Source organism: Pteronotus mesoamericanus, unplaced genomic scaffold, assembly GCF_021234165.1.
Source record: "Pteronotus mesoamericanus isolate MK-2021 breed Mesoamerican mustached bat unplaced genomic scaffold, CSHL_Meso_final scaffold_21, whole genome shotgun sequence".
Taxonomy (NCBI): domain Eukaryota; kingdom Metazoa; phylum Chordata; class Mammalia; order Chiroptera; family Mormoopidae; genus Pteronotus; species Pteronotus mesoamericanus.
The window spans coordinates 9,564,104-9,589,685 of NW_026555310.1; the positions used below are offsets into that span (position 1 = coordinate 9,564,104).

Consider the following 25,582-nt stretch of genomic DNA (forward strand, 5'->3'; position numbering starts at 1 on the left):
GTGTGGTTTTTAGGGTATGTGAATGTCTCTCATGAAATGGACAGCAATTTGAATATTTTACCTAAAATGTCATATGGTGTGCCTGGGTGTGATATTGTTATGTTCCGCAATTACATGCTTATGATTTTGTAATAAAAGATTTTTATATAATAAAAAGGGGTGTTATTTGTCCCAGACCCTGTACATTGAAACAAAATGTATAGTTATCAAGTCTTAATATTCCTGTGTTCAACTACTAAATTTCATTTTTATGGTCATATTATTGATCTTCTCATAATGTTGGTATGCTCTTGCCAAAGTAAAGGCCAGTATTTATTAAGTCGGTGTATTTTTGGTGTGTACTAGTCATGACAGCATGTGTACGATGTGCAGAGGCCATAACCCCTGTGCTCCACTCCCCCTCTTGTCATATTACCTGGTAGGTTTCCTCCTTTTGAAGGCCCTCAGGGACTAACCTGACCACCTAGACAGTAAACTTCACTATTTCTTGGTGGGATTTAAAGCAATGCAATCCCTTTGGTTGAAAGAAACAGTTTCCAGATGTCATAACACCAGACATTGCATCTGGCTTATACAGTATTCTCACAGAGTAGTTTGCAGTGGCTGTGTGTTCTTTTTTTGAAGTTTCTTACAGGAACCATTCTGCAGCATGTCAGACACTAATGCTCACTGATGACTGATTATTGAGTTGCTCTAGTAACTTTTTGTTCAGACAAAAAAATAAGTACATGGAAACTATCAGTATCTTTACTGGTTTTTTTTTTTGTCTATTCTGGGAAAATTTTAATTTTATTTTTTAAATTTCCTGTTTGCCTTGAACTAATATAGCCCCAGATCATTACACATGTCATTATGGTTTGTTTTTTGTTTGTTTGTTTGTTTGTTTTTTTTTTGGTTGGGAAAATTCATAGGGATCTCCTTTTAGTTATTCATGTACGCAGTCAAGCACACAAACAATACTAGGGAGAATATTTTATGCCTCTACTTTTAACAATCGAGTGCTAGTTGGGTCTTTCAAGAAGCAGATGGCAAGAGGGGATTTAATATGCAGGAATTTTATTTTGGGAAAATGTCTGTATTAGAGAAAATAAGGAGAGAGTGGTGAAGTCTGAAATCGGTCTGAAGCAAGAAGATGAGACTATTGGGTAGAAACACCCCCAGCTGCTGGGTGGTCTAAGTAAGGCTCAACACAGCATGCCTTCAGCCACATTTGGCTGAAACAAGAGTCCCATTTCTCCTAAGAATGCATTTACCCTTAGCATCCTTGCCACAAACAGGTTCTGACTTGGAGTAGCACTTGGGAGATACGGCTGAGGCACAAATACTAGGTTTTGAGGGATTTTATTGTCAAAGAAACCATGAGTCTGGACTAAAAAAGTGTTGACTTCTTTTGTTGTAACTTGTAGACTCTCAGAATTATGCATTTCAAAGCCCACCAATTAGGCCCATCACCAAGTGTGCCCATCATTCTCAGGGCCACCATGTAGTGACACCAGGCACACAATGAAAAGAGTCGAGGGTACAGGAGGTGCTGTGTGGACTTTAAGGAGCAAATAAGAGTGTTATAAGACCTGTGTTGGAGGCTTCTCAGCTGGACTGAGGGATGAAGAAACATATGTGGACAGGAAAACTTGAGGGCTTTTTGTGAGTCTGTGCAGCTGAAAAGTAGGATGAAAGGGGGAGGTTGAAACTAGATCAAGGCCTGAAATGCATTGTGAAAGGTGAGGGTTTGGACTGCAGATGGTGGGTTAGTTCAGTATGTGAGGAGGGGGTCTTATGCAACACTATTCAGGATACAAGGGAGGCGGTGAGCTACGAGGACTACTCTTGTAGTCTCCTATGGGTAAGGAAGAGAGGCCACCTGAAGTACTGTAGTTTTACTAGTGAAGAGTGGGTTCCCATGGAAGGTGTACTGCTGTGGACCAGTGGTTCTCAACTGGGGGCAGTTTTGCCTCCCCGGGGACATTTGGCAATGCCTAGAGAGATTTTTGGGTGTTACAGTTGTGCAGGGAAGGGGAACCTACTACACAAAAGTCTCCTTCAGCAAAGGATTATCAAAGTATCAGTAGAGTTGAACTTGAGCAAACTTTTAGGAGACTCATAAGAATTTAGGACCATAAGAGGAGACCAGATGGTTCTAATGACTCTGACATTAATTACTGAGTGATCCTGTGGTTATTAAACCAAGAATGGTAATGACAGAGGAACCCGTGGCAAGAAAGAGATAATCCTAGATACATTTATTTGATTCTATCATAGGTTTACTTTAATGGTCATAATTGTTTGAATTTATATTTACTTTGTGTAGATTGTCCTTTCCCTTTAAAATGCTACCCATCCTTCCAGATCCATTTTGAGCCTTTCTTTTTCCGTCCTCTATTCTTCTCTAGTCAGAGATGACCAGGCCTTGCTTTGTTTTACCACTGGACATTTTATATGCAATATATTGAACTGTAGCTACTTGTCCTCACTCCTATCTAATTTGTAGAGTTTAAGTGTAGAGGTTAGTCATATTTTTTTTTAGCATCTGATATAGCATATACAAATTCTCAGTACATGTATGAATGAATCAGCTAAAGAAACATTTATTAATACATGCCAAACAGGCTAACTCTTCTTTACATCATTCAGTACAAGAAAATTTAATTAGCAATTTTATTTTAAGTACTTGGATATACTTAAAAGTTTGTATAGATTAAGTCTTTTTCAGATGATAGCTAAGTTAATTGTGTTCATCTAGGCTCACATTGCATTCTTGCTGTGGCTTATTCTTGTTTTGCTTATAACTACTGTTTTCCATAAAATATAGTTAATTAAGCTGTCTGGTTTATATCAATGTACAGAGAAAGATACAAATTGTTCATTCTTGTTCAACAAATACTTATCAGTCATTTATGTGCCAGCACCTTTAGATATTGGTGCATAATGTCCTTATTACAAGTGTATTAAATTTATTAATTAAAAATATTCATGAGCTATAAAAATGCTTTATTACCATAGTAATAGCATGGAGGAGGTATATAGGCTCTTGACTGCATCAATCCAAAGATGACATATTTCTATGTACATTCTATTGAAGAAAATTATTTGCCTGGCTCTACTTAGATGTGAAAGGCTAGAAAGGAGGAATGGCGGTATGTCCAAGAGGAAGAGGGGAGAATAGATACTGGTGATCACAAAAAAGTCTCTACCACAGGCAGTCCTTCTGTTCCCCAAATACCCACTTGCTTTCTCTGCCTACACATCAAACATGCTCATCTTGTCTATAATGAGGCAGCTCTGAAGGGGCAGTGTCTGTGGCTCAAATTCTAGGATCTCTGGGTAATACAGCCTTTTTCATAAAGTTCAGATGTGGCTCTTTGTGGTTAGCAACTAATAAATTAATAAGGTGGTATTTGTACCTCCCCAAGCCCATGTACAGCATGATCAGCATGACTGAAACTAATCTTAACTTCTTATAGAAAGGAGGGAGATATTTAGTAGTCACTGATTTATAGCACTTCTATACTTCTGGGGGTGGGAGATTGTGGAGACCCAGTAACCTGGCAGGAGGAGAGTTTCTTGATTATCTTGATTTATCTTTCTGGGAAGTCCAGTCATTAAGGTCCCTGGTTCTGTTCTCTGAGGGGTTCTTGCCCATCTTCCATGACCACATCTAAAATAGGTTCTGGGGGAATTCAGGAATGCTGGGGTAATTCTGAGAGTCTATTGGTTACAACAAAAGCTGTCAAGGCTTTTTTAGTCCAGGCTCATGGTTTTTTTTGGACAACAGTGGGTGGGGCAAAAGTAGGTTTACAGTTGTGAGTATGTGAAACAGTTTATTCTTGTATTTATTAATTGTATTTTCTATTTGAACAACTGAAAACCTACTTTTGCCTCACCTTGTAAAATCCCTCAAAAACCTGGTTGACTTCTAATGGCAGATCAATTTTTGACAATTGCTTCAAGTTAATTTCCTGTGACAGCTGCCAAAGCCTAAAAGGCATTTGTTAAATTTGTAAATGCCAAGAATATCTTATAATAAAAAGCTAAATACAGGATTCTCATCTTATCGGTAAACCAAATAATATTACTTTAGTTGTGTTCAAGATGTAGAACAACATTACATACATTGTAACCTTTAGGTAGGAATAAATACAAAGGGAGACATAACAAATGAAAAATGTCTAATAATCAGAGTACCATATGTAAAAACAACCATAATGTAAGAGACTAGGAAAATATTATATATATGACAGATGGTATGGTAGTTACATGATATTGTGTCACTATAGATATTATACATCATGTCAAGTAATATTGACTTACACCATTTGACAATATTATGAACATATTTTCATTGTACACCTACAAACTAGTTCTTAATGGTTTATTGTTAAATTTCTACTTGTTGTGATGACTTGACGTTTTATATCTTTAGAGGTATTTTAAGAGGTTAGGAGAGGCTTCCCTGAGAATCCCTACCCAGACCCCATAAGACTGTGGCCATTTCTTTGCCAGTCCTTCTCCACTTTTAGTGAGTTCATATGACTTCAGAAATACTTCAGTGCCTACAACAAAGAGATATTACAGAATATAGTTCTTGTTATTGATGTTTCTGGGACACTATTTGACTCAGAATCATTGGCAATATAATCTTGGGCTGGTGAGTCTCAAGTATTTATTTTCTTGATCCTTATTGGGAATGACCTGGGGAGAGAGCAGCGGTTTTTTTTTTTTTTTTTTTTTTTTTTTTTATTAATTTATTTATTTTTTAAATACATTTGTCTCTGCCTTCCCCCCCTTTCCCTTGCCCCCTCCCACCTTCCCTCCCTCAGCTCTTCCCCTTTGGTTTTGTCCATGAGTCCTTGCTATATGTTCCTTGACTTTCCTCTTCCCTTCCCTTTCCCTGCCCCCCCCTTCCCTCTTGTCTCTGTTGATTTCTTTTCCTTTCAGTGTTGCTGGCCATATTTGCCTTGCTTCTTTGCATTGTTGGTTAGGTTCCGCTTATAGGTGAGATCATATGGTATTTGTCTTTCGCCCCCTGGCTTATTTCGCTTAGCATGATGCTCTCCAGTTCCATCCATGCTGTTGCGAAGTTTAGTACTTCTTTTTTCTTTCTGCTACGTAGTATTCCATTGTGTATATGTACCATAATTTTTTGATCCAATCATCTACTGATGGGCATTTAGGTTGCTTCCAACACTTGGCTATTGTAAATTGTGCTGCTATGAACATTGGGGTGCATAGGTTCTTTTGTATTGGCGTTTTGGTGTTCTCAGGGTATAGTCCCAGCAGGGGAATCGCTGGATCAAAAGGCAGTTCCATTTTCAGCTTTCTGAGGAAATTCCACACTGCTTTCCATAGTGGCTGCACCAGTCTGCATTCCCACCAACAGTGGACTAGAGTTCCCTTTTCTCCACAGCCTCGCCAGCACCTGTTGTTTCACATCCTCTTTATTGTCTCCTCTCACTTTTATACTGGAGATCTGCAATTGTGCTATGGAATGGGGAGTAAAGAATGCTGCTAGAGAAGGTTTGTCTTTTCAAAAATCTTACAATGAATATTTTAATTTAGACTTCTGAAGCCAATATTTTCTTCATATGATCATTCACTCAATGTGGGCTTATATACAATACGGTATTTCCTAGGTGTGATCAGTAGTGGTATAATGAGAAACTGTCAGGGTGTTAAAACTTTTGCATTGAAAAAAGTATCCTAAAATAAAAATGAAGCTCAGTTAATCTTCATGACTTTTCTTACAAAACAATTAAAATTTGCCAAGGGTAAAAAGCGTGGCTATAACATCTGTTTTTAATGGAGAACTTTTTACCCATTTCAAAATATGTTCAATTTTAAAAGTTATTGACATTATTTTAGCACACATTGCCTTTCTCAGGAAATTAGGTAGATAGAATTATTTCTATTTTGTTTTACAAGTTGTAGACCTTGAGGGTCCAAAATATAAATCAATTGCTCAAGATTCCACTAGTGCAAACCCAAGACTCATACTTAAGCTCTCTTATTTCAAATAACATCACTGATTCTCACTATATGACACGGTTAAAGATTGAAAAACTAAGTATTTTAGTTTTCATGGTAGTAATTACCAGTGATCCAGCCCTTAAGTGAAAATCCAATTTAATTAATAGCTGGGAGGAATTTGTTACTAAAATAAGCTCTCAGTGTAGGCTCTAATTGCTTTGTTCAGTAGTACTGTATTTGTGAATGTTGTTCTCTAATTACCTAATGTAATAGCTGTAAATGATCTGGGAAAGGAGTCCAAATGGTTTATATTTTGTGCTTGTTTTTACCCTTCACTGAAATCTGAGAGTACATTATTGGTTGTTGCTACAGTACATGTGTTCACCATGTATTTGGAAAAAAATATATGGATGAATGGAAAAAAATATATGGGTGAATGCCACAATACTGAAATAAGAATATTTTGGAAAAACAATTGTATAAAAATCCTCTAAACATATAAAAATTTTTGCCTATGAGAGTAAATTAAAACCAGTTGTGCAATCACTGCCTTTCAAAACAGTTGGCAAATAGAAGATCATTGCTCCAAATAATTGGGAAACGCTTGCCCAAGTGAAAACTAGTTTTGCTGCTTTTAATAGTCCTCAAAAGAAAGTGTGTGGAATTTGATTGGCATTTCTCATGAATCAAATTGTAGTACCCATCTGCAGATAGGCAGTTGCTAAAAATATGGCATGATCTAAATAGAATTCTATGAACCACCTGTTTTGTTAAGTCTTCAATTCCTTACCAGGTTCTTTTCTAAGTTAAAAAAAAAAAAAAAAAAAAAAAAAGTGCTTCCTTAGGAGCCGTTAAGCAGAGCTCTTAATATTTTTTTTCTTTGAACAGAAAGTTATCTGCAGTGGAGTGGTTTTACAGAAAAATTGGTAGAAGTAAAATACTTTTAACTCCTTCATTGATTAATACAGGAAAATCAGTTTGAGGACAAATTATTTGCCATTTATTCTTTAACTTAGTATTTTGAATCACAAATTTGTTGAAGAAAAGGCCTTTGAGGGATAAAAGCAACATTCTTAGCAGGCTAGGGTGTTCTAGCATGACTTACAAGGAGATGCCGATGGTCTCTGGATAAAACTATACTCACTTCTCACATGGGATTACAGGTTGGACCCATGTGCAACTTTAGTGAAACATTATATCAGAATCAGCTTGTAGTTAGGTTTTGATTTAAAGGGGTGCAAAAAATTTCCAAGGTAGAAATATTTTCAATATTTTTGGGAAAATTGTCACATTATTTCAAAGTAATTTCCTGGGTGGATTTAGATAAGTAACAAGTTGCCTCATGTCTATTTGTATCTTTTAGCAAGATGCTATCACATTTCCCATCTTCAGCATGCTTTTTAAACAGGCAGAAAGTGATTTTTCATGGGTTCATTTACTGGCATTTCAAAACCAGTGTCTCTGTAATTTATAAGGATAGCTGAAATTATCTTTCTGGGAAGACAGAGGAAGCTGGAATTTTACTATACATTGGAAAGAAGTGGTTGTAGTTATATTTAGAAAACAGGCACTGGCAGAATTAAATACACTAAAGTATATATAGGACACTAGAAAGGCATGCAAGATACAGATGAATTCTGAATATATGTATGTGCATATATATATAATCTTTAACACTATAATTTCAGTATATGTAATTGAATTATTTTTTAGCTTTTAAAAATGTGTAATTTAACATATTATCACATTACATAGCCAGGAGTGCCTAGACATTTTACTTTTTAGCACTGAAATAAAATTACGTTACTATCTCAGGTAAGTCCTAACTACTATCACTTAAGAATGTTAGATGGAACAAAGGGATTTCTAAAGAGTTTATGGTAGGAAATACAGGTGTTTTACCATATTTGTTAGAAAAATGTTTATTTCTACAGATAGGTATTGAGTGCTTGCTATGTTTCAGGTAACATTCTTTAGGTTTTGGAACTGTAAAAATAGAAAAGGCTTTGTTACATTTTGAGGAGACATATCTAGTAAAAGTTATGAATATAAAAGAGAACTTTATGATTATAATTGCCACAATCATTTAAATGCATTTAAGTGGTTATTCAGTTAAAAGTAACTTAAAATGTATTTATTACTGACAATGAATTTACAGCAATGATTTCAAAATCATTATCTTTAAATAATTTTAAGATATTTAAAGTTAAGTAATGAAAATGAAGCCTCATTCACCGAAACTTGTGCTTATCATAGTACCTATAATTCAGTAATTCATTTTTACTTCTGAGTTGTTTCTTCACAGAAATATGCTTTCTGTTGTAGAAAGTTGCAAGGATTTAGATGTAGATGAATGTATTTCTATATATTCTGAAGTGCGATGAGTACATTTTGACGTCAAGCACGGAGAGTGCAACCGCCCCCACCTGTCTAGCTGCTGCTGCTGTGCAGCTTCAGCCTCCCTGCCCTGTCTGTCACTGGAGCCTGCCAGGCCTTTCCCCATCGCTGGGCCTTTCAGTGACTGCACCTTCTGTTTGGAATGTTGTCTCATTCAGAGTTTCCCATGGCTACCTCCTCATTAGTTGAGCTTCAGCCTGCCCACAGCATCCTCTGTTGCTGTCTTATTATTTTTGTATTTTCAAATTTTTAAATTAAATGTATTGGGGTGACAATGGTTACTAAGATTACATAGACTTCAAGTGTACAACTCTGATATATCATCTCTATGTTGCACCGTGCACTTACCACCCAAAGTCAATCTTCTTCTGTCACCATATATTTTCTCCATTACACCTATTACCACCTGGCATACTATATTTTTGTTGTCTGCCTTTTCCCATATGAGTATAAATTCTTTGAGGGCAGAGATTTTTGTCTTGTTTATCTCTGTGTACCTAGCCCCTAGAACTGTGCTGGGAACATAGTATAGGTGTTCGTTAAATATTTGTCAACTATTTTACAGGGTTTGTAAAAATTGATATGTGATAATAAATACAGTATAATGGATTAAGACATGACTTGTGGAGCCAGCTTATGTGGGTTCATATCCTCATTCTGTCACTAGATATGACTTGGACAAATTATTTAGCCTCTGTTCCTTACTTGTCTTGCCCATAAAGTGAGGATAATAACGTAACTTACTTCAAAAAGTTACTGTTAGGTTAAAATTAATTAAAAACATTTATATATGTATAAATGATGTCTTCTGTACATATCAGTTAATTATTATAAATGCCTACCCTTGATGATTTAGCCTTACCAGGCTAGAAAAAGGGATCTATCTACAAAAGCAGCTGGCTGTTTTGAGGGCTTCTTTCCACTCTCTTGACAACCAACAGATGCCAGCCCTTCTTAGTTCATACTGTGAGCGCTAAAACATCCCCCATGCTGGTCTTCTCCTAGCTGTACAGTATTATTTAATCTTCTAAATTTATTGCCTTGACTGCCACTTGATCCTCCACTTCTCTTCAAACCCTTTAATAATTCAACAATTGAACCCCTCTCAGAATATTTTAAAATGCCAAGGTAAAATACAAAGTCAATTCAATAGAAACATAGTTATCAAGATATTTAAAATAGTTGTTAAATTAAAATGCAAAGGTTAAATATAAAGAGATTCTTAAAAGCAGCAAGAGAAAAGCAGTTAGTTACCTACAGGGGGAGTTTCCATAAGACTGTTAGCTCATTGCTCAAAAGAATCTTTGCAAGGGAAAGGGGGGGGGGGGAAGGCAGAGACAAATGTATTTAAAAAGTAAATAAATTAATTTAAAAAAAAAAAAAAGAATCTTTGCAGGCTAGAAAGGATTGGTAATATTCAAAGTCATGAAAAGCAGGGACCCATAGCCAAGATTGCTCTTCCCAACAAAACTGTCATTTATATTAATTTTTTAATTGTTCAGTTACAGTTGTCTGCATTTCCCTCCCATTACTCTCCCCTGAATCAAAAGGCAGATAAAGAGAGCTTCCCAGACAAGAAAAAACAAAAGGAGTTCATTATCACCAAATCATTATCCTATGAAATGTTAAAGGAGTTATTTAAGAAAAAGACAAAACTATGAACAATAAAATGGTAGAAATACATAGCTATCAACAATTGAATCTAAAAAACTAAGCAAACAAGAACAGACACAGAATCATGGATACAGAGAGCATTTTGATGATTGCTAGGTAGCAGGGGGAATGGGTGAAGAGGTGAAGGGATGAAGTACAAATAGGTTGTTACAGAAAAGCCACAGGGATGTAAAAGTACAGCGCAGGATATGGAGCAGCCAAAGAACTTACACACATGACCCATGGACAGGAACAATGGTGGGGGGATTGTCTGAGGGAGTGGGGAGTGCTAGGTGGAGGGGGGCAAAGGGGGAAAAATCAGGACAACTGTAAAAGCATAATCAATAAAATATAATTTAAAAAATACTTATGTAAATTTTTACTTATTAGCACAATACCGCTGGGATTGATTGCCTACATTCACAGCTGAAGAAAATGCTCAATTTCAGTTAAAGGGTAACAACGAGGATGTAACTTTTTTTGTCACTCAAGTTTCTGGACCCTCTTGATTAAGACATCCCACATGCAACAGCCTCCATATTCTAGCTTCAGCCAATGTGTCCAGATTTGTATCCTGCTCAACAGCAGCTGAGTGTACAGAGTAGGCAATAATAGCTTTTCATGATTCGAGTATTTACTGTGCCCCATGCCTGCTGTGTGTCAGGTACTATATTAAGCAATGGAAATTCAGGGCTAGATCTCTGCCTGCATGATGCCCCCTGTCTAATGAGGGAGAATAATTATAAACAGTAAAGAAATATATAAGTACAACGTAATAAGTTCTCTGAAGAAATCAAACAGTAATATATTATAAAGAAGTAACATTTTCAGCAGGAGGCATAGGGATGTGGTTACCTAGATAGCTGGTCAAGGAAAACCTTTCTGGATAGCTGATATCTAAGCTGAGAATTGAGGGATGACAGGCAGCCAGGAGAGAGATGAGACTGGGATGTGGGGTGAAGTGTGGGAACTGGAATACTTTAAGCAGAGGGAACAGCATATAAGAAGGATGCTATCCCTAGTCATTCCTGAATCCACTTACTTTCTTCTCTTCCTTTATATGTACTGTTTGTAATCCTTGATTTTCTTTAGTAGCAGCTAGGCAAATAGAAATATTTAGTTTTTCTTCCTTTGTTACACAAGTGATCATGAGCTATTCATCCTGTTTTACAGTGATATATTTTGGTTTAATTGTGTCAGAGATCTTTCTGTATTGCTACATAGAATGTTTATTCTCTTTTTGTCTATAATCACAAGATATCCAGTGCTATTAAAACCAGTGCTATAGTTAACATGTCTGTAAATGTTATTTCACATGTGTGCAAATGTACAGTATCTATAGGATGAATTCTCAGAAGGGGGTCATTGTGTCAAAGGACAAATACATTTGTTATTGTGGTATTGTCAAAGTGTTTTGCATTGTGATTGTACTAATTTACATTTTCAACAGCCACATATGAGGGTGCCTGTTTTTCCAGACAACATATCTGAAGTATATTATAAGATGAAGATTTTTCAAGTGTCATGGGTGAAAATAGTTTCTCAGTTTAGTACAAATTTTTGTTCTTTCTGAGAGAAGTTTAACTTTTTTTGTGGGTATTGAGTCATGGTTAGAATAACATGTCCTACTTCAGAATTATAAAAGAATTATTTCATGTTATCCCGCAATGCTATTGTGGTTTTATTCCAAAAGTTTACATCATTGGGGTGGGGGGAGGTAGAAGAGGGTATGGGGGGATAAATGTGATGGAAGGAGATAACTTTGGGTGGTGAACACACAATGCAGTATACAGATTATGTATTATAGAATTGTACACTTGAAACTTAACCAGTGTCGCCTCAGTAAATTCAATAAGATTTAAAAAAAAATTCATATCATTGATCCTTTAGAACTTAGACTGTGGGATGTATCCAAATTATTTTTTCCAGATCCCTGTCTACTTGTTGCAGTGCTATTATAAGTTCTGTATGATTTAAGATTTATTGTTTGCTTTTTTATTCAGTTCATTGGTTTGGTCTCCATGTGCCAGTTTGGGAGTATTTAACTAATGTGGCTTTATAATATTTCAGTATCTTGTAGTCGTAGCCCTACCTCATTGTTTTCTTAAAATTATCTGGTATTTTTATTTATTTTTCCATATGAACTTTAGAAGCAATTTACATATTAAAAATCTGTTGGTATTTTATTTAAATTGGGGTCTCATGTTTATAGATTTATCTGGGGATGCCTACTACTCAAGAACAAGGCAAGTGATCCCATTTGTTTTTTTATTTTATACTTCTCTATTAGTACCTTCCTGTTTTACAGACACTTAAAATTCTTATTTTATTACAGGTTTTTTAATCCTTTTATTTGTAAATAAATAATATCTTTTAGTTGTTTTTTATGTGTGAAAGCTATTGAAGCCTGTGTATTTTGTCTCACTGAATTCACTTAGTGTTTATAGTAGTTTTGCAGTTAGTTTCTTTTAAGTTATGTACTGATATTATTCATGAAGATGACAGTTTGAACTCTTTTTGTCCAATATTTTTATATTTCTAATCTATTTAATTCTGTCTAGTATGGGTGATACTGGGCATCCGTGTGTGTCTGACCTAAGTGAGAATGCCTTGCATGTGTCTTTGTTTTTCGTGATACTGTCTTTGGGCTGTGATATAATTTATCTTGTTAAGGAAGCATCAATCTAACTATATTTTATTGATATTTTCAAAACCAAATTCATTGAATTTTTTTCAAAAGCCATGTGATTTCTTTTTTCTATTTAAGTGATTCTAATGAAATATTAATAGGGTCTCCATAATGAATCATACTTGCATTGTTATAAATTCCATCTCATCATGTATTATTTTCATGTGTTGCTGAATTTTGTTTGCTAACACAATTTAGGACTTTTGATATTCACGTATGAGCTTATCAGAATTTTTTTTTTTTAATTTTGGTGCTGTCTTTACCATGTTTTGCTATAAGTTCACACTAATTTCATAAAAATAACTTGAATGTTTTGTAAATATTTTGGAGCAATTCAAATAGCAGTGGAATTATTTGCTCTTTCAAGGTTTGGTGGAATTTCTCTGTGAAATTGTCAAGGCCAGGAGGTTTTGTGATATGACTGATAACCTTTTATATTATTTGATAGCAAAGGGGTCCGTTTAGATGTTTAACATTTCTGGAGTTATTTTAGTAAATTATATTTTCCCAGAAAGTCATCTCTATCATAAATCTTTCTCTCACTGTTTTTCTGCTTTTCTCAGACGTTTGTATCTTGTAGACTTTTTGTTTCAACTGTCCTCCCATCACTCTCATCATTATTCAAGTTTTGTGATCTTTCTTCTGGGTTATAGCCTCACTCTTACAACTGTTGGAATTTTTTTTTCCTTGCAACCATCCATAACAGAATGTTACTAGGTTAAATTTCATACCTTATAGTCTTACTCATTAATTTAATATGTTATCCAATATCTGGTACGTGGCAGGCATGAGAGGCACGAAGAAAAGAGTGCAGGCAAAGTTCTACTCTCACGGAGCTTATATATTAGTGAGTACCAGGCAAGGAACAAATGAAAATATCCAGTAGTGATAAATACTATGACGAAAAATGAAACTGGATTATAGAGATAAAGATAGGATGTCGGGTGCCATTTTATATAGGGTGAGAATGCAGAGCAGAAATATGAACCGTGAGAGAGAGAGCCATCAGGGAGAAATCCTTGAGACAGAAGGTTTAGAGAGTACAGATGTGCTGATGTGAGAGTACGCTTGTCACATCTGAGGAATAGCAGAGATGCTAGAAGTGCAGCTCTAGAATGAGCCAAGGCACAAGCGGGAGAATTCAGAACTACTGGTCGGTCATCCGTGTGCTTGGAGGGATGGGTGGTGAAAAGGGGTGGGCAAATCACACAAGATATTGTAGACCCTTGTAAGAATTTTTGATTTTTACTGAGTGACATGAAAAGTCATTAGAGTGGGTGGTTTTTAGTTTTGTTTTTGTTTTTTAAGAGTAACATGGTATAGATTTATGAGAAGTTACTGTGACTCTTCTGTAGAGCCTAGACTATAAAGGATGATCAGTTTAGCTTGAGAAGGAGATCATGGATGTAGTGTGGGAGAAGTGATTGGTTTTCAGTTATACTTTAAAGGGTAAGCAGTCAAGATTTGAAGGTGGATTGAATGTGGGATGTGAAAGGAAGAGCCATCCTCGATTTATCTGAGGATTTTTGGCCTGAGAAATCTAAATAATAATGTTGCCATTTACTGAAATAGAGAGCTTTGAAGAAACAGTAGGTTTGAACCAGAAATCAAGAGTTTGGCTTTGGACGTGTTATGTTGTGAATGCTACTAGTTATCTAAGTAGTGGTGAAACTGAATAGTGAGTTGGATATAGGAGTCTGGACTTCAGAAGACAAGTTTTTGTAAAAACTTTTCAATGGCTCCCCATTGCTTGGAAAATCTAAATTGTTAGCATCACATTTAACATCTCCTTTTTCTGACCCTGGCCTGCCTTTTATGCCTTGTCTCTCACATTATTACTTTTCATAGACCAGGGCAAACAAATTTTCTTATTTCTAGAATGTGCTAGACATTTTTACCATTTTTGATGGTGTTGCATGTACTTTTCTTTATGCCTGGAATGCCTGTCATCTATTCTCTGCCCATTGGAATACCGTCCAGTGTCCAGTGTTTATGATTTTTTACAGGAGCTGAGAAAGGTGAGCCACGGAAAGGAAACTTTGTGTTCAGTTGATGACGTTCAGTGGGCAGACTCCTGGCTGTCTTGCTCTGTGTGCTCGTTTTAACCTATGGCGCAGTGTATTTTTTCTTAGTGATAAAGAAAGTAAATTTTTATTTTTTTAAATTTTCAGATGGGAACATTTAAAGCACATGATGGTGAATATTTCTTAGAACCTATAATGAAGGCAGATGGGAGTGAACACGAAGATGACCATAACAAGCCACATCTTATATACAGACAGGAATTAAAGAGGAACTATTTTCTGCATTCTCATAAGCCTTGTGATGTTTCAGGTAAATTATGAAGTAAAAGTATTTGGGTTAAATGAAGATACTATTTAAATCTTTTTATAGATTAGAATTTATATATTTTCTTTAAATGTTGAAGTATCTGCTATATTAAACAAATTTCTTGCCTCACTAGTAATCATCTAATGTCTGTTTGCAGTTTTGTTGTAGCAGATTGAATTTAAATCCAAAAAAGTATGCAGCATATGGGATATGTAGCAAATAACCATGAAAATTTTTTACTCAATGTGTTAATCATACTAGTGTGATTTAATTTTTCTCAGCAAATTTTAGATAATTACAAGGGAACCTACGTAACAATAACATGTTCAGTTTTGCATGCTTTTAACTTTATGTAAAGGAAACGTTGTGTAGAGTTTTCTGTGACTTACCCATTTTGCTGTGCTTGGTGACTGAGGTTCACCTACTTTGGTGCTTGCAGCAGCCATTCATTCATTTCCTTTGCTGTACAATATTTGGGTATATCACAGTTCATATGTCCATTTTCCTGTTGAACTTTTGGGTTGTATGCAGTTGTTCACTATCATAAGCAATGCTGCTATGAATATTCTTGTCTCCATCTCCTGCATTTGAGAGTTTCTCCAGGGTATACACATGGATACTAGGTAATTCCACATTGTTTTCCAAAGTGGTTTTCATCATTTTCCCCCTAAAATTCAGACTGTTGAAGACTTGTAATAGATTAGAACCTAGGAATCATAGATCTCTTTAAAGTATAAATCTGTTGCTAGTAAGATATTTGTACATTGTGTAGAAGTCATATTAAGAGTTGTGTCCATATATGTTTATGAATCTTCACCATATCATTGTGTGACATCCTATGAAGAATGGAGAAAGGCACCTGCCGTTACCATCAAAGTACAAAATCTAAACAAAAGAGTTGGATTAGAAAGGATTTGAGATTTTAGGTGTCCATAAACTATAGTTCCAAGCACTGAGATGCCATCTGTTTTGGGAAATAATGATATGTAGGCCTTTGAAGGCTTTCCCTGGGAGTGCACTTCTTAACCTTTGCTATTATAAGAGTGCCATTTTGGAGTGGTTCTCACTGTGTCTAAGGCCGTGTTTTAAGTCTTTTGACATAATAGATGCCTTTCTTATGCTTTTAATATGAGCATAAGGGTTTCATTTTTATGGCTTCAAAGAAAACACAAATGGGTACAGCTTCACAATAGACTTCTACAGAAGGCAGCTTATGCTTGTTCTGATCTACCATTCAGTAGCAGCTTGTTTAATGAATTGTTTAGCTTCTTAAGAAGAAAACCACCAAGTAGACACTCTGAATGCATAAATGTTTCACATAATGATATGCAGGGTTTTTGCATTCACAGTCAGTGTTCATTATCAGAAAGAAAATGGTTCAAGAGAAGCCAGGCTCTTTTGTTTAAAATTTTTTATACTAAAGACTTGTTATAAAAACTACAAATAAAAAAACAAATAGAAAGCTACGGGTTTAGTTTTCTTTTATTCACAATATATTTTTTCACAACATTTATCTACTAAAATGTTAAAGGTAGTATCCTTCTTTTCAATTAAATTACCTTAATTTTTAGGTACAATTACCATACATATTTTTAATCACTAAAATCAATCAATTAATGGCCTAAAGTAACTAGTTGCTAATCATTTTGTTCATAAAGAGTTCTGAATGTATTTCATAAAATATTACCAAAAGCTTTTTTTCTTTCCTAATTCATACATTGTTGGTAAGAAACACTTGTAAGATCTTATATGTTCTTTAGGTGAACCTTCATCCAGGAGATTTCTTCAAATAGATGGGCTTAAAGAGATAGCAAATGAACCACAATGATTAACTGGAAAAGGAAGTGTCATCAAAACATATATTTACTGATGGTTTTAATTTATTATGACCCTAAAATATTGTAATTCATAGTGGCTTCAGCTTTGATGAATTAGATTAAATTATTTTCAACATGAGATTTTACCATGTGTCTTGAGGCCAACAAGTTATGTTCTGTAGCTACACCTCGCCGTAGAGGATGCCAGGCACCGATGTACACATCAGACATATTCCAAATAATATCCAGTAGAAATGGCAAAACACACACAACCTAAAAAGAACAAAAAAACCCCACACACACTAACAAAATTAAAACCAAAGTGGAAGGAAGCCCTGAAAAAGACTGACAGGTATGAACAAATATTCCTGGATTGTAAGTGAAGTTTTATTATTGGTTATCCTCTGAGAGCAGATCAGAGCTGATGTGTGTTCCTCAGGATGCCTGGTGAGCCCTGCTCCCTCTCATCCATGGCCACTCTGTCCCTCTCATCTTAGTGTCATGGGGAAGGAGTGGAGAATGTTTGCAGAGCAATAAAGAAGAGTGAGAATGCTCTTTCTCACTTGCTCACTTGCTGTGAGTGAAAATGAAATGTTTCTCAATGTGTTTGAGAAGATGTTGGCCAGCTTTAGAATTTCTGTGCTTTTTCTAATTAAAAAAAAACATTTTTTCATTCTTATAGTCTTTGAGTCCCTAATATAAATAAAGGATTTTATTGGGTAAATTGAGTCTTTCTTACATGAGGCCCAAAGGTGTAAATAAAAACCCCACAAATACATAAATTTTATAAAACTGAGTCAAGGCAGCCCTAGCTGTGTTAGGAATGATAGGGTATGTAGCTCAAGGGGCAGAGCAACAAACTGCCCTGGGCTTTTACCAAGGGAGTGATATGTAAACCATTTAATCTCCAATAAGAAGGATTTGTAGGCCTTTTCTAAGCAAAAGGGGAAGGGAGGGCTTATATTAAAAATGTACCCAGGATTTGTTTGGTGAAGTATGGGAAGGTGACAGACATGGAGATAATTGCCTTGAAACAAATTTCTTACATTTCCCAAGAAAATGGCACATGCCATGTCACACAGGGCCACAAGGAGTAGCATCTGGGTTGGTTAGGAGGTGGGAGGAGTGAGGGGAAAGCATGGGCAAAAGGCATTGTTACTACAGTGGCCGAAAGTTGTTAGGTGGGAGGCCCCTGTTGGACAAGAAGTAAAACACAGATCCTGGAGTTTCGCAGTTGGAGGGTTTGCAATATGATTTTAGTGTACCCATGAAAGCTGGACGGTGGGAGCATATGTAAACAACTTTGGCTATTCATTTGGGCCTGTGTTTAATGAATGACAAATCAATTTCAAAATCTATGAAGGTTAGCTGGAACGGATCTATAGATGAGTGGGAATAGTACTTCTATCTTTAAAGTCCTGCTGTATGTGGGGAAGCGTGGGGGAAGCAGGTGAAGATGAGGCTGTGAGGACACACAGAGATAGACCTCAAAGGACTTTGATGATTTTGTAAGCTACCCCATAGGCATTGGGGAATCAAAGAAGTTTTCAGAGACATCATATGATCTATTACTATTATATTACTCAGCTGTCAGCTTTCTTTTTTAAAGGTAGTTTAGGGTTTGAATGAGAAGAGACTGAAGGCCAGGGGGACTGAATCAAAGGAAACAGCTCTCTTGTCAGCAAAGGATTTCAATGTCAAACAAGTAAAGTGCACACGAAGAAGTAAATTAATTTCCTTAAATCTCTTTCTTCAACTTAGAGATTTGTAAATATTTTTTTGTATGTCAGTCATCTATTTGGATATTTCTCTGTATGCATGAGAACTGTCTTTTTAATAAAATCATATTCATATACAAATCATTTCCCTTGTCTTTAAAGATGATGATTTAATCAGCATCTGTTTTGGGAAATCTGACATCGTTAATGTCAGCAGAGGTCACAGTTTACTTAGGAAGCTGGGAGTCAGGGAATAGAGTTCTCTTCTGGCTCTGTTACTGATTTTGAGAGTTTAGCTTCTCTGTCTTAATTATAGCATACATAGTGGATAGTAAATGGATTTAATATTTCCTGCATAAATGTTAATGTAGGGGTTTCTAACTTAAATACCTCACAGCTACAAGGACCAGACAGTTACCAGAAATGAGTGAAGTGACATGTCCTTAGGACGTCCAGGTAGCAACAGGTCAATTTTACACACACACACACACACACACACACACACACACACGTGCACACACACCCACCCCCCCCCAACACCCCCCCGCCCCCGCAAAAGGTGCATTGGAAATGTGGGATCAGTATTACTTGATCTTTTGACTTCTTTATAGAGACGTTAAAAATGTGGGGAAAAAAGTATGATACATGAGAGCTGAATTTGGCTTGTTACCCACCAAATTGCAATCTCTTACTTAATGATTTCTAAGTTCCCTGCCACTTAAAACATTTTATAAATTTGTGGGCAGAGGAGGGGAAGCCATCAATCTAGAGGCAGAGGATTATAAATAGGGCCATGACCATCGTCAATATTTTCAACTAATAACTTGTTAATAGTGTTTTTGAGTCAGCTCAAGCTTCTAAGTATATATAGAAATGACTCTAGAGATTTCATTCTTCTGACCGTCTTTTGTTAAAACCACTTTCTCAAAGATCACTTATGACCTACTTGCCAAAAGCAGTAATCTGTGTCTTACTGTTACTTCACTTTAGGGGAATATTTCTCACTATGGATCAGCTCCTCATAATTGAATTTTCCTTTCTCTGGCTTCTCTGACATACTTTGTTTCCAACTTTGCTGCTTTTCTTTCTTACTATTTTTCCTATTTCTCTTCCTCGTCGATGTTACTGCTTTCCCATCTCCTAAGCATTTTTAAAGTGTTCTTCTTGGCCACCATTTTTTTATATAGTCTACATGATTTATGTTTTGTACTTCCATAATTTAACTGCTAATTTAAATGACACATATTTGAAAGTGATTTAAATCTAGCTTGTTTTGAAATGAGATCTCAGGTCTACAAGTGTCTGATATGCTCATGGTTCTTGGATGTCCCTGTGGCATCCTAGGTTGATACATTTAATCTGAAGCCATCCTTTCTCTTCCACCACCATCTTCATTCATATCCCCTAAATAAGCCTTTTTTCTTTTGGTGTCCAAATTTTTGTCTAAATCAAGCACCTGCTATAGTGGAAACTTAAGTGTTAATTTTTGAAAAAAATCCTACTCTGTTACCTAGAGAAGACTGATTTAGATTCGAATAACAAATTTGCCTCAACTACTCAGGCCTATCCTTTTGCTTTGTTAATCAGTATTCTAAAGTGCATGAGAGCAGTTTATTTTCTTTAAAAAATTTTTGTTGTTCAAGTACAGTTGTCTGCATTTCCCCTCGCCCCACCCATCCCCACTTCCCACCCTTGATCCTACCCACCTTTGGCTTTGTCCATGTGTCCTTTATACATATTCCTTGGTGACCTGTCCCCTTTTTCCCCCTTTTATCCCCGCCTCCCCTCTGGTTACTGTCAGTTTGTTCTTTATTTCAATGTCTCTGGTTATATTTTACTTGCTTGCTCTGTAGATTAGGTTACACTTATAGATGAAATCATATGGTATTTTATTTTCTTAAGGAGCTATTTTCAGTCTTATTGTATTAGTAATGTTCTTAAGTTAAATTTCGTCCCAAACCAAAGAACAATTTTAAATTGTGAAATTTGACCTATTGAAGTTTTGAGATTGTGAATCCTGTGGTCTTAGAATTACCTCATAAATATTATGAAAAGCTCTATATTTTTCAAAGTACTCTTCATAGTTTTAACTCATTGATTCCTAGAGTAACTCTGAGATACAATTCTCCTCAACTTACAGATGTTTTCTGTGACAGGAAGAAATCTAGTGGTAGTGTGACAGTTGTTTGTTCCATGCAGGCAGGGTTATTTTATCAGCTGACCTATTTTGGCAATTGTACTGTGTGCCATAATAGTGAAGTGTGCATTTATTTAATAATGCATTCTACGGAGAAAAACCAATCTTTCATTTACAGTGCTTGCTTTGTGTTATCATTCTGTCTGTGGCAATGTCCCAGAGCTTTGAAGTTCTATTTTATTTGTGATTTTATTATCTAGTTTTATTTCTAATGAGGTTGCTGATTCCCACATTGGGTGAATTATGTGAAACAGGCAAATGAGAAAGGGAACCAAAATGCAGGAATCAGAGGTATGTTTACCAAGTCAGGTGCATTTTGAAAATATATAACATGAAAGGTAACTTTTAATGCCTTACATTTTAGGTGTGTTAACAACATTCCTTTTTAGGAGGATTACCTACCTACTCTGAAGAACTGAAGTTTTTTTATTATATGATTACATTTTTATTGCATTTTATTGTATTTTTATTGTTTATGCTAGTATAGTTGTTCCCACTTTTCCCTCCTTTGCCCACCTCCACCCAGTGCCCCTCTCAGGCAATCCTCATATTGTTGTCTGTATCCATGGATCATATATATATACACACACACACATACATACATACATACATACATACATACATATTCTTTAATCTTTAAAAAACCTTCCTTTTTTTATATGAGAATTATATTTTCCATATTACATCATTAAACTGGAGAATGTTTTACAGGTAGAAATGATTCATTCTTTTTAAGTTTTTAAGGCAAGTTTTTTTAATGTTTCCTCTCTGCAAGCTTAGAAATGAATAGGAGAGGGTTATGAATCTTAAAGTATAGAAGAAGCTATGCCACAGCTATAACCCCTAATTGAAGAATAAGCTATGTTGTGTCAGAATACAATGATGTCAAACCACTTTTATATTTTTTCCTATTTGATTGTCTCTCACTGTTTGTAAAATTAGAGCTTCTCATTTGTTGCTAGGAATTTTAATTTTTTTCTGATTATGTCAACTTGTCCTAGTTCATGTATTTATCAAGTTTACGTTTGAGGAGGGACTGAGACTACTAACTTTCCTTTGAAATATTTGGTACATCTGGTTTTCTGTTCTACCCCCACTAAGAATTTTTCTGCCTTTGCTTTATATTGGTCCAGTTCCTATTTTGAAACTCATACATAGGGTTTTTAGTCACTTTGCAACTTGGTTAAGTTCCTGTGTGTTTTTATTGGACAGCAATGTAAGCCTCCATGGCTAAAACCAAATACATCTCCATTTACCCTTCGGTGATCTGTCTGCCACTTTGTATATATTTTTTTGGCTTGTTTCATGCTTTTATGTCACTTATCCTTTGAGAAATTTCTCCTTAATCTTTTCCTTCCACAGTGAGATATGTCTCCTCAAACTAAAAAAAATACAAACAAAATCTTTTTCTCTAAATGAGTTTATTTTAGGTACTTAAGGTGCTTTTCACTTACAGAGATGAACATGTGAATAGAGTCATTAGTTTTTAGCTCTTTTATCAATCGTACCTTATTACAGACTCTTGCTTTACTGAAAATTTGATTGTTTTATAATTAGCATCTTATTCATTCTCCTTTGGCTAATGTACCTGCCCATAATTTTATAAGATTAAGAGTGTAGGCTTTGGAATCACTGACCAAAGACTACAAACAATTTAGGGGACCTACTATTTATTTTGCATATAATGTACACTATCTTGCATTGTTTTAAAATTTGTTATATGCTTCTGCTACCCTACCTATTAGTTTTAAGATTTTTTGTTCCTTAAATGTTATGTTTTATTTCATTTTTCACATTCTTTATAGCAACTAATGTTATGAATATAGCTGTTGTGTAAACAGTTGAATTGTTAGTGCCAAAATCACCCTTTTGACAGGTGCATAAGCAGAATTTATTCAGATGATTTGGGGCCTCACAGGAAAACCAACTGTGACATGGAAATCAGAGAAGGCTTACTTGAGGAAAAAACTCATTCTTTGAGACTCCAAAGATGAGAGGGATTTAGTCAGGGGAAGGGGAGAGGGTGAGAAATACTCCAGATAGAAGCAACAGCATGTGCAAATACCTGGAGATGGGGTGGGACTTGTACCGCCAAGGGAACTGAAAGTATTTGAGAAAAGGCATGCGATGCTAGGAGATGGTAAGATGATATGCTGGAGAGGTAAGCAGGGGCAAGTTTATAAAGGTCTCTGTTAAGCCCTGTTAAAGGATTTAGGCATTAACTTGACACCAGCCCAGTGAATGTTGGGAGTCATCCCCCTCCCCCTGCAGTTTAAAGGAAGGCCCTGAAACAGGGTCTGATTACTATTTTCTTTAGCCTCAGCTAATTGCTGTTATTGGAGACAGAGCCTTAGGGAGCCAGCCTCACCATGCCCATGGGGTCAGGTCAATGTAATGAACTATAGGCTAGGAATGAATGGGGGTAGGTACCCAAAGAAAAATCAGGTACTGTTGTGAGAAGTTAGATGAATGGATGCTGGGTAGAGAAATGAGAACATGTGCTAACAAGGGGATGGACAGTTGTGACACTGGTGTTTAAAAATGTGTGTTCGAGGTACCTTATTTTTTTAATCCTCACCTGAGGACATGCTTATTGATTTTAGAGAGAGGGGAAGGGAGGGGGAGAGAAGGGAAACATTAAGGTAAGAGAGAAACATGGATTGGTTGCTTCTCACATGGACCCTGACTGGGACTGAACCCACTTGCCTAGATATTACCTGACTGGCAATTCAACTCACGGCCTTTCAGTTTATAGGTTGATGCTCCAACCAACTGAGCTACCCTTGCTAGAGCTGGAGGTGCCTTTGAGCACTGCAAACGGAGATGCCAACAAGGGAATCAAGGGGATGTGTTTGACATTAATATATTAACAGCCAAATTTGTGTTTTGAGAGAGGTAAAATGGACAGAAGACTTGAGATATTAGTAACTAAGATACAGACTATGGTAAAAGAAAGAGAACCGGTACTGTTATTCTTAGTGTAAAACTGTCCAGAATTTTCAGTTAACTTATTTTTCCACTGCTGTGGCATTTAATAATTTTATATACTTTCCAGAAAATTGGGATTATCTGATGACTACCCCTCAGTTTTGTTTTTTTTTTAAATGAGAGTGCAAATAGAAAGGCTAAAGGCAATGTTTAGGTTGTGACTTTTAAAATCTGATTGTGCAGCAAGAAATTTGAAGAAATTTCTGAATGCTCCTTCTTTTTTTAATATATCCACTGCTATCCCTGGTGAACTCAGTCCTAGTCTTCATCTAGAAAGAGAAAAAATATGGTATAGGGTCAATAAATCAAAAGCCTGCCCTTTGTTTCCCACCTCATGGTGGGCCAGGAGCAGGAACACAAGAGTGCCAAGTAATGCGTGGTTATCCCTGATTCACATTCTGGGGTGGGGTCAGGCATTGAATAAGTGAAGAAAAAAGCTGACTGCTAAGAGGAGAATCTTGCTCTTGTTCCCCATTAATAACTCCGGAGGATGAGGTCTCCATCTTGCCCCAACATGGATTTGTTTATCCATTTGTTCATTCATTTACAAAGTATTTGTGTACCTCCTTCACTGGAGTTCCAGAGGTTCTGGGGCCTGCTTAACATGTCCCATGACCAGCCTGTACAAGTACAAGTTCAGTGAGGGAAGGAGAAAGGGTATCAGGAGATGAAGTCAGAGTGGTAGTGGGAGGCTAGATCATGTAGTTGTGGGTGAATCCAGGTGTGGGGCCTGAAGATCAAACAAATTGGTGAGGTTAAGAAAAATAATAGAAAAATTATGAAGACAAAATTTCTAGGATTCTGTCCAAGGCCTTGGAAAAAGACTGTGACAGAGAGACAAGAATTTTAAGCTGCTTTAGATTCATAGTAAATCCACCTTGACACATAGGACCTTGTAAGTCACAATAACAACTTTGCCTATAACTCTAACACTGGAAACCACTGTAGGATCTTGAGCAGAGGAGTGACATGATCAGCTTGCATTATAAAGGGATTACTCATTTTGTTGGATGGAGAAAAGACAAGCTGAACAAGGGTATAATAAGCAAGGAGAGATTGGAGGATCCTGAAGTAATCATGTGGAGAAATGATGAAGTCTTGAATTACGGTGGTAGCTATGAATTTAGTGAGAAGTAGCCTGACACTGTATAGTTTGATGGTCAAGCTGATAGTTGTGTGGATGAGGTTGGGTTTTAAGGGCTGAGAGTAAGACAGTTGTTACAGTATTCTAAGGTGGTTCTCCTTGCCTTCTCAGAGAAAATGGAAGGATGGAGTTGTCATTTACTAAGATGGAGGAGACAGTGGGAACCACAAGTTTAGGAGGGAGCATCAGGAGTAGGTTTGAGACATTTTGAGTTTGGGGTGCCAATTAGAAATCTAAAGGGAGAAAAGACAAATAATAGAATATATGAGCTGGAAGGTCAGTATGGGGGTCTGGACTTGAGATAATAATTTAGGAGTCAGACAATAAATCATATTTAAATGTATAAGACTATTTGAAATTGTATAGGGAAAGAGTTAGTTACAGAAGAGAAAAATACCCAAGGATTAACTGTGAGCATCTCAGTGTTTAGCAGCTGGGGAGATGCGAAGACTAGGAGATTAAGAAATAAGTGCCAGGGTGGTGATAGTAAGACAACTGGGAAATGTGTGCCCCAAAACCTAAAGAAAGATTTTTAAAAAGGTAGGACTAATTGATTGGCTAAGTGGCATTGGGAATTCAAAGAATGTGATTTGGAGCTGATTTTTGAGTTTTGCAAACTAGGAATGATTGGTGACCTCAAATGTTTTGCTGATTGGAATTTTTTCAAGAATGTTTACATGAATA

General features: G+C 36.2%; 1 protein-coding gene across 1 annotated transcript in view; it reads left to right on the top strand.

Moving 5' to 3' along the window:
* Positions 1-25,582, top strand: part of ADAMTS20 (ADAM metallopeptidase with thrombospondin type 1 motif 20) — a 163,588-nt gene that overhangs the window by 12,384 nt on the left and 125,622 nt on the right. The window contains exon 3 of the mRNA XM_054591215.1: positions 14,875-15,037. Coding sequence (XP_054447190.1) covers positions 14,875-15,037 — 163 coding nt within the window. The remainder of the gene's footprint in view (positions 1-14,874; positions 15,038-25,582) is intronic.